This window comes from Salmo salar, chromosome ssa12 (assembly GCF_905237065.1).
Source record: "Salmo salar chromosome ssa12, Ssal_v3.1, whole genome shotgun sequence".
NCBI classification, from domain to species: Eukaryota; Metazoa; Chordata; class Actinopteri; order Salmoniformes; family Salmonidae; genus Salmo; species Salmo salar.
Window position 1 is genome coordinate 68,530,331 of NC_059453.1, and position 13,248 is coordinate 68,543,578.

General features: G+C 42.4%; 2 protein-coding genes across 3 annotated transcripts in view; both read right to left on the reverse strand.

The window, feature by feature from the left end:
• Window positions 1–938: 938 nt before the first annotated feature.
• Window positions 939–9,523, reverse strand: LOC106565628 (major facilitator superfamily domain-containing protein 4A). The gene is made up of 10 exons (XM_014132940.2): window positions 9,127–9,523; window positions 4,681–4,879; window positions 4,233–4,487; window positions 3,561–3,690; window positions 3,157–3,272; window positions 2,889–3,062; window positions 2,313–2,460; window positions 2,165–2,235; window positions 1,965–2,085; window positions 939–1,879 (listed from the first exon to the last, which is right to left on the reverse strand). Exons 1-10 carry the CDS (start codon window positions 9,357–9,359, stop codon window positions 1,833–1,835), a joined length of 1,494 nt encoding a protein of 497 aa, XP_013988415.1. The 5' UTR covers window positions 9,360–9,523; the 3' UTR covers window positions 939–1,832.
• Window positions 9,524–10,001: 478 nt separating this feature from the next.
• Window positions 10,002–13,248, reverse strand: part of LOC106565629 (cyclin-dependent kinase 18) — a 61,671-nt gene continuing 58,424 nt past the window's right edge. For both annotated transcript variants that reach the window (XM_014132944.2, XM_014132942.2), the window contains 4 exons: window positions 13,160–13,202; window positions 12,976–13,066; window positions 12,771–12,848; window positions 10,002–12,654 (listed from right to left, as the gene is read on the reverse strand). In XM_014132944.2, coding sequence (XP_013988419.1) covers window positions 12,620–12,654; window positions 12,771–12,848; window positions 12,976–13,066; window positions 13,160–13,202 — 247 coding nt within the window. In that variant the 3' untranslated portion in view covers window positions 10,002–12,619. The remainder of the gene's footprint in view (window positions 12,655–12,770; window positions 12,849–12,975; window positions 13,067–13,159; window positions 13,203–13,248) is intronic.

Below are 13,248 nucleotides of genomic sequence, written 5' to 3' on the forward strand. Positions count from 1 at the left end.
AGATATTGCTCTTTGATAAGAAGCTATTTTTGTTGCTTTTTTACAAATTGTATTAAACAATCAGTAAGGTAATTGTTGCCCATAAAATATTTGATGTTGACAATGCATTGGACTTTAATATTTGTGTGTGTCAACATTGGCACTTAGAACAATAGGTTACCTGTAGTATTGGATTTGTCCTTTGTTTTAAATGACTTTTCTTTCCCTGTGTTTGAAAAATCTATAACCCTAATTATAGCTGTAAATGAATTCTGTACATTTCTTTTCCCAAATCAACAGTAAAGCTATGCACAAAATACTTTAATATTGCAAATCTAAAGATTACATTTAAAATGTTTAATTCTAATGAAGTGCGTCTTTAAAGGGGCAATCAGCAGTTGCTACATCCATTTGACTTATGAATACGTACCTATTGATTCTTGAAGAATATAACTTAATGGTTCATGAGCTTAGTTCAACTCTCCTGGCCAACAGAACCCAGAATAAGCTTGTTTTACTCGTGTTTGGAAACAAACACTATATAGCCTCAAAACATGGTTAAAACTATAGTTTTGATATAGTTCTTGCATCCATCTGAATTTGAGTGCTTACATTTCTCCAGCCCCATCCTTCAGCTTTTTACCGAAACAAGGGCGAGCCACCGCTTTATCATTTCAACTGCTGATTGCTTCATTTAAAATCCTAATGCCTCTTAAAGTGGCAGAGTCCCTTTAGTTAAGCCCTATTACAAATGTGTATTTTCTAAAGAGTTAGATTTGTTAACTTGATACAGTAGTCGGAGTTCTATAATAGGACCATAGTTGTGATAAAGACAACCTCTGAATAGGCAGCCATATTGTAGATGAAGGTAGGTGTGAACATTCTGATTCAGGTTTCATTCATTAGACCCTATTCAACCCAGCATTACACCTAGTGCATATTTCTGTAAAAAAAAAGTATTTTACATTTTAACAATTGTTTTTATTTGAATCACAATTCAATTATAAAACCAGTACTTTTGCAGTTGAAATGACAAACTGTTTGCTTCTACCGTTCTTTTCTTTTGTTCACTTCTGTAAATGTATTTGTTCAATGCTTTTCAAATGTTTACAAGCTACTTGTCTTGGAGTGGCATGTTTGAGGTGAAATAGGAAACGTTTAACAGAAGACTATTAAAAAAAAACTTGCTCTAGTCTCCCTGTTTGTTCCTTATTTCCAAATCTAGTCTTCGAGGCTATGTCCCCACAAGACTTGTTTTCCTAATCCAGTGAGTTTTACGAGGTAACCAACCACCACACCTTGCTCACATAGCAACACCATCTGTCCTCATGTGACCACTCCAGAGTGGATCCAGCAGGATACCAGCTGCCGTTGAGTTTAAATAAACAGCATGCCAATGGAGGAAGCTTTGGTCTCCACCTGTTCATGGCTTTACACTGTATCATGGGTCAGAGCATTTAAAAAGATACATGAACAAGCCAAGTTAACATCTATTCTTCCAACTCCTGGTTTATGAATGCTACAGTCATGGTCAGACAGGTAGTGCATAAAACATAATACTGTCTCCACTCATACTGTTAAGAATGATACATTGGAAGATGTATATAAGGCCAGCTGACTCAGTTTGTTTGATCTGGAGGAGTACTGGGTAGGATGGGATAGTCTTTGGGGATTAACTTGATTGTCTGGGTGTTGAGAGTGGGATGAAAGGAGCAGAGGGACTGATGTCTAACATTGGACTGTCTTTCCTCCAGCCATTTTAAACATTTGGGTCATTTCTGTTTTTCCTTCACTTTGTCATTTGTTTAAACAGTCCTCTCTTTCCATTGATTCATCCTCACGGCCTCTCTCCATTACTCACTTGAAGGCTTCTCTGTCATGGCGATTTCCTTACTAGTGGCTGTGGAGGGAAATAAATCAGATTTGAGATTTAGTTGACTAAAATAGTTTCATCACAACCTGTTGGTGTATGTGTGAGTGTGTACCTGCTTGGGAGCTCCTGTGTTGATGCTGGATATAGAGTAGGCCCAGGAATACTGTGAATCCGATGCAGGATGATATCATACCAACCAACATGAAACTATAACTGCCTTTACTGTGGATCAACTGAAGAGAGAAAGACACATTACACCTAGACAACACAGGCTAGCCTATTCAGAGCAGTAACCCCCCCTGAGTTTCTTACCTGTCCCGTGAGAAGCTGCAGCACCATCTCTCCTGTACCAGCACTGGTCACCAGGACCGTAGTGGCACACCCTAAGATAGGGAGAGGACACTTTACCCTTTAACATTTAAAATGCAAGCATTCTTACTGTGTGTGTGTGCACACATACCTTTATAGTTGACCATGTCTTCTGTGAGGGCCACCATGCAGGGGAACACACTGCTGATGAAAAGGCCTAACACACATGTCCCCATGAAGAGGAACACAGGGCTGGAGTACAGGATCAACAGCAGACACTGCACCGCCATCATCCCCACCTGAAACACAGAGAGGGAGGGAGCGCAGGACAGTGGAAGTAAATTATTTATTTTCACATGGTCATATCATGTCCATGCCTTTTTCCCTAAATAATGTAAGGAGATCAATATATCTACCACCTGTAATCTATACACTTGTTAAGCATCTATATGCTTGTTATGCATTTCGCATGACACAAAATAACATTGATGCAGATATGTATGACTATTTGAATTCAAATTGCGTTTTGCGCTCTTCACATGTGCATGGATGCATTGTGTGTGTGTGTATACTGTGCGTGTGCAATAAAGCCATCCACCGGACTTTTAAAAACACCCATCAAATATTTCATCATCTCTCAAATAACATCTGTTTTAAAAGCAGTTTCACTTCAATACACACACACTACTAATACAGTATGCAAAAACACTAGAGTGTGTGTCCGTACCAGGCTGACCGAGATTAGTCGTTGTTGTGTGTATCTGTATGACAGATATATAGACACCAGTCTGCCCACGGTGACGGATGCCCAGAACACACTGGTCAGACAGCCTGCCGTCTTGTGAGGCAGAGAGAGGGGAGGAGACACTGCGTAGGTGTAAATGAATCCTGTGTAAGAACCCTGTGTAAGAGAACAAATCTATATGTTAGAAGGCTGATGGTGATAGTTAGCACTAACAGTCTGTGTGTTGGGGGGGGGCAAGGTTCAGTCTCACTATTATGCCGTCAGTGATGAAGAGCACGGCTCCACCCAGAATGTAGAGGAGGAAATAGGAGGCAGGGCGATCCTTCACATCAGCATAGTTACAGCAGCCAAACAAACCCCCGTGACCTGGATGGACAACACAGGAAGGTTTAGTTTAGGGGTCTTCAACCCCAGACCTGGAGAGCTGCAGGTTGTGCAGGCTTTTATTCCAGCCCAGCACTAGCCATGTTTTAGTTGGTGAGACATTTGGAGATGGGGCTGTATGGGATTCTACCCTGGCAGCCATTGTATATATTTGAGGGGGGTCTTTCCTTGGGTTGCGTGAATGTGTTGGGGGGGCTTAACACTGGATTTGTGGAGGTGTGAGGGGAGCATTGTGAGACTTACCCTGAGTTGGGTAAGGGGTGGTCTTACCCTGGATATTGTGGTCCTGTTGGTTCTTCTGTGAGTTTTTCTCCTTGTCCAGTAGACGTGGGCTGTGGTTCGAGCAGGGAAACAGCCTCTCACGGTACATCAACACATACACTGCTACTGGTACAGGCAGCTAGCGAGAGAACACGCATGCAGTTGTAAAAAATAAAAGTCTCTCTCTGTGACTCCCTCGTTACGGTCTATGCAAAAGAACCATCGCTCTCTGATCGAGGAAGCCTGTCCTGCAGAACAATCTCCCTTTTGTTTTGCTATTCAAATGTACCAGTTGCTACTGCTAATCTGCAGCTACAGTATCAACCTACAGCTACAGTATCAACCTACAGCTACAGTATCAACCTACAGCTACAACACCAACCTACAGCTACAGTATCAACCTACAGCTACAACACCAACCTACAGCTACAGTATCAACCTACAGCTACAACACCAACCTACAGCTACAGTATCAACCTACAGCTACAGTATCAACCTACAGCTACAGTATCAACCTACAGCTACAACACCAACCTACAGCTACAGTATCAACCTACAGCTACAACACCAACCTACAGCTACAGTATCAACCTACAGCTACAGTATCAACCTACAGCTACAGTATCAACCTACAGCTACAACACCACAATCCAACTGCTAACAAAGTGTTCATACACTTACATTGATAAGAGCCATGATCCAGAATGCGTAGGACACATTGGTGGTGATGATGCCCTCTGTGTGGAGGTGGTAGTGGTGGGATACGTTGTGCAGAGGGGTTGTCCCCTTACCTGCCAGGGAGCTGCGGAGGTGATGGAGGTCAGTGGAGGAGTTGGCTGTCAAGTTCCCCCCCAGAACACAACTCCCCTCCGACAGGAATGGGTCTGCTACCAGGGGACTGACCAACGCTCCCAGCCCTATGAAGAAATGCAGGACCTGGGTAGAAGACAGGGAGGAATAGGAGAGAAAGAAAGGAACATGGAGGGGGGTATGGTGGGAGATGGAGAGAAAATTACCACCTGTTCTTTGAATCATCTTTGCATAATTTGTGATCAAAATACCCCTGACCCCCATTACTTTCTCCTCCCCTCCATCCCTTCCTCCTCCTTTACTCCTGCCTCTCCCTGACCTGTAGGAAAATGGCTGAGTCTTTCTGGTAGAGCTTCACCAGCTGCAGGTTGGCGATGGTGTCAATCACCCCCATTGCCGTGCCAGATATCGCCATGGCAACAGCCAGCATCAGCACATGGTGGCAAAGTGGGATGATGGCAAACACCACGGAGATGACAAGACTGGAGACGAAGAGAGCTGAGAGGGAGCAGCGGAGCCTGGAAAGGGGTGGGGGGAGAGAGGATATTAGAGCACTCTTGTGGGTAATAGTGGCTTTTGGGAAAGAACTGTTTTCATTTAACTACAATTTATAGCTCCCTCTGTTTGATTTAATTGAGCACCCTTACTGACCCTCTCTCTCCACTTCCATTCTCATCTGGTCTGCCATCCAGGAAGCGACGGGACCCAGCCCTCTTTTGCTCCCTCTCTGGCCTTAGCCCGGTGCTAGAGGCAACTCCATGGAGGGGTAGATGAGGGGCTGTTTTTCCAGCTCTGCTAACGTGGGCCGTATTGTAGCTGGAATGTCACCTTGACCCAATACCTAGGTAAGAGCTATTTATTTACCTGGTTTATCACAGTTTATCAGACCCCCTGATGCACCTAGTGTACAGCGGAGACGCCTTATCTACACCGCCGCCTTGCCAACTTTCCACTAACTCTCTGTGTAGTGGCCTCAGTAGTAATGTTCTGTTCAACAAGCTGCAATTAAAAACAGAATGTAAATCTCTATTTTTTCTAGGTCTCTCCCTCCCCCACATCTCTCGTGCTTTTCTCACCATATCTCCCCCTCCCCTTCTCTTATCTCTTCAGCTCTGATAGAGGTGTATGTGTATTTAAACACCAGTCATGTGGCAGTAGCTCAGGAAACGTATCGGAGCAGAACTATTGGACTGGAGATCTGTGAAGGTCACGAGGACAGACAGATACATTTGGTTCAAACAAACGTAATTAGTATAGGAACAATATTTCCAGTTGTCAGAGGGAAATCATTTGTTATATTCTGGGGTGGTGAGAGAGCAAAATACTCAACTTTCCAATTCATGAGCATCACTGAGATTCACACTCAGCCAGGCTCAAGGCCTTGTTGGCATTGACATGTATACCGAACAAAAGTCATTGCATGGGCATCTCGGCCCTCACAGCTAACGTCCATTTGGAGAGCATAAACTGGGGAGTTTGAGTCGTTCAGTCAGAGTTTCCTCTTGATTGCTAGCAATAGCATAAATGCTTTGTTTAACAGTTATCTGACAAAGGTATTGATGTGAGTTTCTGTGCCTCCCCACACATTTTTTTCACCATATCAATTGTGGCCGCCGGCCGGTAAAATAAGTGTTCTGCAATAGTGTGTGGTTTCATAGCGTAGCGAGCCTAGCCATTCACTGTGGGAATGATTCAAGTGTAATGGTCAAGTGCGGCTTTTACCCATAATCTAAGGGTGCTCTCTGGTTGAATTTAACGTTAAGGTTAACCACAGTACAATGATTGAGATACAAAGACGGTATTCTAATATATATTTTGTTGTATTTTTTTCTGGATTTATATCAGGCAACGCCACATGGGGTCGCGACCCCTAGTTTGGGAACCGCTGCCTTAACCTTTTTTTAAACGGACTATCATATTTGTGGATTAAATCAGACTATTAATACACTTAACAAAAATATAAAATGCAACATGAATCAATTTCAAAGATTTACTGAGTTACAGTTCATATAAGGAAATCACTCAATTGAAATAAATTAATTAGACCCTAATCTATGGATTTCACATGACTAGGGTAACATATGCATGTGTTGGTCACAGATACCTTAATAAAAGGAAGGGGGGTGGATCAGAAAATCAGTCAAAATCTGGTGTGACCATCATTTGCCTCATGCAGCGTGACACATCCTCCTTCGCATAGAGTTGATCAGGCTGCTGATTGTGGCCTGTTGATTGTTGTCCAACTTCTCTTCAATGGCTGGGCGAAGTTGCAAGATGTTGGCAGGAACTGGAACACGCTGTCGTACATGTCGATCCAGAGCATCCTAAACATGCTCAATGTCAGGTGAGTGACTTCCTGGCGGCAAGTAAGGACCCTATGGTAGTAGAGAAGATCATGAGTGATCTGGATGAAAACAAAGACGGCGAAGTGGACTTTCAGGAGTTTGTCATCTTGGTTGCTGCGCTGACCGTGGCCTGTAACAAGTTCTTTGTAGAGAGCCTGAATGAATGAGTTCGGAAACAGTCTGTGACCTTGGCTTTCTACTCATTATTCCTGGTTAAAAAAAACATGTATGCTTTCATTTGATTGAAATAACTATAACATCGAAAAACTGGGACATTTTCAGCTTCCAGGAATTGTGTACAGATCCTTTCGACATGGGGCAGTGCATTATCATGCTGAAACATGAGGTGATGGCGGATTAATGGAATGACAAAGGCTTCAGGATCTCATCACGGTATCTCTGTGCATTCAAATTGCCATCAGTAAAATGCTATTGTGTTCCTTGTCCATAGTTTATGCCTTCCTGCCCATACCATAACCCCACCACCACCATGGGGCACTCTGTTCACAAGGTTGACATCAGCAAACCACTTGTCCACACAATGCCATACTATTGCCATCTGGCCGGTACAGTTGAAACCGGGATTCATCCGTGAAGAGCACACTTCTCCAGCGAGCCAGTGGCCATCAAAAGTGAGCATTTGTCCACTGAAGTAGATTACGACGCCGAACTGCAATCAGGTTAAGACCCTGGTGAGGATGGCGAGCATGCAGATGAGCTTCCGAGACAGTTTCTGACTGTTTGTGCAGACATTCTTCAGTTGTGCAAAGCCACAGTTTCATCAGCTGTTTGGGTGGCTGGTATCAGACGATCTAGCAAGGTGCTCACTAACAGGGATGTAAACTAATCTGTCCACAAAATGAGAGAAATAAGCTTTTTGTGCGTATGGACATTTTTTGGGATCCTATTTCTGTTCATGAAAACAACACTTTACATGTTGTGTTTATATTTTTGATCATTATATAATGAGCATTCCAGTAATGTCACAAGTTAATTGACACGTGAAAACTCAAGAAAATAGCAACTCTACAGAGCGCAATGACTACAATAAATGGCTAAATTACTTCCGGACACAAAGGGTCTGTTATAGCGCTGCCCATGCTGTCACAGAAGCTATAATGGCACAGATACAAAGATCAGCCCTCTACCTATCTCTATGTCCTGTTACAAGCATATCTGCCCTCATTGGCTAGAATGGACCCACCTGATCTCGCCTCCTCCCATCTTTGTGGACTCATTTCCATTGTTAGAGTGGTCACTTTCTTATCAATATTATAGGACCAGGGGTATTCAACTCTTTCCGTACGAGGTCCAGAGCCTGCTGGTTTTCTGTTCTACCTGATAATTAATTGCACCCACCTGGTGTCCCAGGTCTAAATCAGTTCATGATTAGAGAGGAACAATGAAAAACAAAAAGCAGTGAACCTGGCTTCGAGGTCCAGAGCTGAGTTTGAGGCTAGTAGACCATCTTTGTCATAGAGCAGTTCTGGTGGTAAATGTCAGATCCGCTCGGCCACCTTTAGCCTATTGGGCCTGCATAAATTATTATTTGGCTAATAATGGGGGCCTCAACATGAAAGGGCCGGTGTGTAATAGATGCTGGGCCATTTCTGGTCCCAGTCTGTACCTGCATAAATCTAGCTGACAATTCAACTCCATGGTGAACAAGGTTTCTGATAAAGTCCAACGGAGTTGAGCAGAGACCAGGCTTTGTGGAATTCAGCTCCAACTACATCGATTTGCCCAAGGTCAATACTTCCAAAAATGTAAATTATGAAACGCATACCTTGTACCTATGTTTGTCCTCTGTAGTTGTGTGCGTGCCTTTGTTTGCTGAAATATATACTTTTAAAATAAACATTAATCAAATACAACCAATGACTGTTTGCTCATTGCTGTTGCTCTAAGATGGCAACAAGGATACAGTCTGGTTGGATTTGATTAACATTTTATTAAAAAGTATGGATTTCGGTAAACTAATCATAACACTACAGAGGACAAACATAGGTACAAGGTAAGCGTTTCATAATACAATTATTGTAAGTATTGACTTGGGGCGAATGTAGTCCAAGCTGAATTCTACAAAGCCTGGTCTCTGCTCAACTCCATTGGTGGAGTTCATCAGAAACTGGGTGCAATTAGTGTTTTTCCCCCTAGCACTACACAGCTGATTCAAATAAGCAAAGCTGGATGATGAGTTGGTTATTTGAATCAGTTGTGTCGTGTTAGGGCAACAATCCAAACGTGCACCCAGGGAGGGGGGCCAGGACCGAGTTTGGGAAACCCTGGGCTTGCCTAACCCTTTTCCTAACCTTAACCCAATTCTCCGAACCTATGTAAATTATCCTAACCTGCTACGAGAAGTGAATAATGACATTAACTGTATAGCATCTAGTCAAAACCAGACAGCTTTCACTCACGTCTTCTTGAAGAGTCCTCCCAGGGCGCTCCCCAGCATGAGGAAGAACTGTTGGGCGAAGAAGACCCAGGTGATCTCCTGCAGAGTGGACTGAGTCTGACACCTCAGGTCCAGGATGGTCGGCCCCAGGAACGCGATACACAGCCCGAAACTGAAGAACACGCTCCAGTAAGTCAGTGTGTGCTGCCAGTGGCCCTTGAACAGAGCCCAGACACGATCATCTACTAACATCATCTCGTTGTTGCTAGTTGGTTGCGTGATGAACGCTGGAGCAGGTTATGGTTTCATTGGGAGGAAGGTTTTAAGATAACTTTACGCGCGCCGACAACACAACCCTTGACGTCTTTTGAAGTGGACTGGCAAAGTTGGGATGCCTGCATATGGCTAGCATATATGGTTAAGGAGAGTTGATAAACTTGTATTTGCCTTCCAGTCACGTCACGCTGATAGACTTCGAACTAGCAGTGCCCTCCCCTGGAAACTGATGTCCATCAGTTAACTGTGCTGCTGTGTAGGAGACTAGGGCATCTTCCACGGCGATGTGAATTGTCATGATTACACGTTATTTTTCGTGTAATGCATTTGTATGGATGACTACATTTTCTGTATCTCTATTAAATATATCTATAGACCTGTCAATTTGGTCTCTGTGGTGTAGCGCCACCTGTCGGTTCTCATGATATCATACAAAGGGTCATGAGTGACAAAATAAGGATGATTAGATACCCAAAGTGGTATTAAAGACAGATTGGGAATTGTGGCAAGGCCTATTGAACACTTAAAATGTTCTCTTTCTGTTTCTTTTCAAGCATAATGGAAGACACTCAGACTGTATTGTATACTGTATTAGTACTGAATGAGAGCTAGTCAATGTACTACAGTGATAATGTATTCATTTATTTGTTATTTCTTATTTGATCACTTTTGGCTTCTTGGCGGTCACAATACATTCAGTTTCTGGTTTTAATGATGGCGCAGTAAACAAATCACATAAAATATTGAATATCACATTTCATACAAAATCTAAATATACGTGTCTTATAAAACATTTAGACATCATCTACAGTCATTTAATAGAGTCCTCTCTTGTTTCATCTGGCATAAAATTCACTGAGAAAGAACATGAAAACATCTGTTAAAATACATATTTCTTTTCATTACAGTACTTAAAATATCTTAATTTACCACAACAAAACACATACAATAATACTTCTGCCTCATGGGTTGCTAAAATAGAGAGGGGAAGTTTTCAAGTGTAACACACATCGCCTTCTTTCCCAGTGGATCCCAACGATTTTACATGGCTTCACCTTCTTTCCTTCATGACCACTGACAGTGTCCACCATATAACTTTCACCTCTTCAATTCTTTCAGTTTGGGGGTGAGAAAGCAAAGGACACATGGAAAGGTAGCTCTGTAAGAGTATTGGCTTCTCCAGTGTGGGGTAAAGAGAACTGCATCTCATTAGTCTAAAGTGGCTTCTTTTCCTTGTCTCCTTTACTTCATCAGATGTGAAAGTGCTGGGCAGATCGCTTTTAGCAGATTCACGGTAGCCATGAACAGAAGGAAAGGAGGAATGGAAAAGGACAAGTGGAAATGGCGAAAAGAGAAGAGGTCAGTGAAACATGAAGAGTGATTGGTTGGCTTGGATGTCTGCATGGGGCTGAGGGGAGGGTACTGAGTAGGAGAATGGGAGAGATTTCCTGGTCAGTCCCCAGAATCAGCAGTGGGAATCCAGTGTGTTACTAACATGACAGTAGAATGCTAATATTCATGTTGCACGTTTTGTCACTATTGTTTTGAACATTCATTTTATGGCTGATGCCCGACTGCGCATCAAAGAGAATGGACATGAACCTTCTTATGACGGTATAAAAGGTCTGCCATTTTGGCAAGGGAGTTGATAAGCCAGTGCTGTGATAAGATATTTTGTAAAACAATGAATGTGAAGATTATCTGCACAGTATGTTTATCTAACTAGATAACCATTTTAAGTGGAATGATTCCAATATTTTGTCAAATTAACAGCCAATATGCCAACATTCCATACAAACAATGCAGTCAATCAACAGCCATACCCTGACAAGTTGCAAATGCAACAAGTACTGATTTTGTATCATATAATAACTCATAGCTTTTGAAGGAATCAATAATTTCGACATTTATGGTCTGTTTATATAATATATTCATTCTATAGGCTATTTATAGAGAATTGGTTAAAAAAAATCCCTATAAACGGTATAATTATATGACAATGTTTTACCAATTTCTGATATACCACGTCTTATTTTGTTGCATAAGTAAAATCAAGATTATGCCTCTACTGCCATTCATTCCAATTAGACTGTTTTGGATTTCTCCCTGACCAAAATAGCTGCCATTATCATCCCATTCTGCAACTTTGAGGGTTTATGACATAGTTCCTTTAGTAATTTAATAGGATCTGTATGGAGTGAGGGACCTAAGCTCCAAACCTTTTGAGGTGTAGTGCAAGTTCATTCTCAGAAACCCTGTCTGTGTCCATTCTCTGTTGTGGGGAGCGTGAGGGGATCAGATATGTGTTTGTTCATTTAACTTTAACCTTTATTTAACCAGGAAAGACCTTTGAGGTTGACCAGAGGGGTATACTACGAAGCAAGCTAGATCTATCTACTCAGCTAGCCAGCTTCAGTTAGCTTCCCATTCCAGCTCGGGCTTCAGCCGTACTACAGCGGTGGATATTGCTCGTCCGCCTGCCGCTAACCCTAGCAGGGTTGTAACTGTGCGTGCATGTGACTAGTCAAACCCCCAACTCGTCATTGAGACGATGCTGAAACATCAGTTCATGGGCAAGTCAGTGCCACATTTTCATTTGTGCCAAAATCAAAATTCAGCGGGATATTATTTCAAATCGACTTTCAGAAGGGACATTTTGATTTGTTTCTTTGGTGTGGTTATCAATGCATGAGCACATTTTCTCCCCACTCCATCAATAAAATACTTGTATAAAGTCATACAACATTTTTACTGTGTGTGATGTTTCAAATGCATATCTCATTAACAAAATGTGATAGGTATTTTAACATTAGGATTTTTTTATACACATTTTATTAATAAAATATTTAATCAGTTGTCTTCCTCAAATGAAGTGGATGATGCAATCATATGAGAGAGGGAGGGGATCTGATTTCATTGGTCCTTAACTCGTGGCTCAGACACTTAAATGTCTTTTAGTTAGACTGGCCCAGAGCAGGTTACATCTGAAGGGTTAGTTGACATAGAAATGTACCTGGCTAAAAGGTGACCAACTTTCGTGGTACCAGTTATCCCAAGTTGAACTCAGAGGTGACATCGCTAACTCCTCAAACTACATTCGTAGTATAGGGCTCTGGATATGACCTCGAAGTTTGTATTTGTATGGGGGATTGGGGTGTTTTTGTCTTCAAATCCGATTCCTCCTTGATGCTTTCTCAGAATAGACTCTCCCTGTCTGTACCCCTCTGGCTGGTCATCCTTTAGAATATGCTCTGTCTTCTGTTCTTTCCCCGACCTGGGTTTGGTAAAGAGAACACGGACATGACATGACTGAACATGGTTTCATGGTTTATTTCCAGTAGTCATTTCATATTGTTGTGATGATTTCTGGAAGTAATGTGTTGAGACTACCTGGAGGCTGGAACACTGAGCTCCGGTGGCCTGGGTCTTTCTGCAGTTGAATCTCTCTGAGGGAAAACACTGAGGAGGCTAAGGTGGGGGGTGAGAAATATTGGTCAATGGTGTTTTTTGCACATAATGCACAAAACAATTTGCCACTTAATACATCATCCTCAGCACATGACTGAAGTCAAATACGTGTGTGTGTGTGTCTTACTGTCTGCGAGGCTGTGGATGTTCTCTCCCAGGCTGAGGAAGTAGGGGTGTCTTAGAGATGCTTCAGCCGAGACTCTGGTCCTAGTGTCATACTGAAATAACACAGAGATACACACTTAAAACCAGAATAGCGGTTTGGTATACAACACTAGTGGTTAGAGGTTGGTGTAGGTGTGGTTTCTTACCAGGAGTAGAGCAGTAAGCATGTCAATCCCTTCAGTATCCAGCCTGGAGAAGAAACACAGTACTTGTTTAGTTGTGATTTGTGTTACAT

Excerpts from the sequence above, each read along its gene's own strand:
- LOC106565628 (XM_014132940.2), bottom strand. The coding sequence starts at position 9,359 with ATGATGTTAGTAGATGATCGTGTCTGGGCTCTGTTCAAGGGCCACTGG. Across the intron at positions 3,063-3,156 it reads TCATCACTGACGGCATAATA|GGTTCTTACACAGGATTCAT; the intron begins GTGAGACTGAAC and ends TCTCTTACACAG. Across the intron at positions 2,086-2,164 it reads TGCAGCTTCTCACGGGACAG|TTGATCCACAGTAAAGGCAG; the intron begins GTAAGAAACTCA and ends TTCTCTCTTCAG.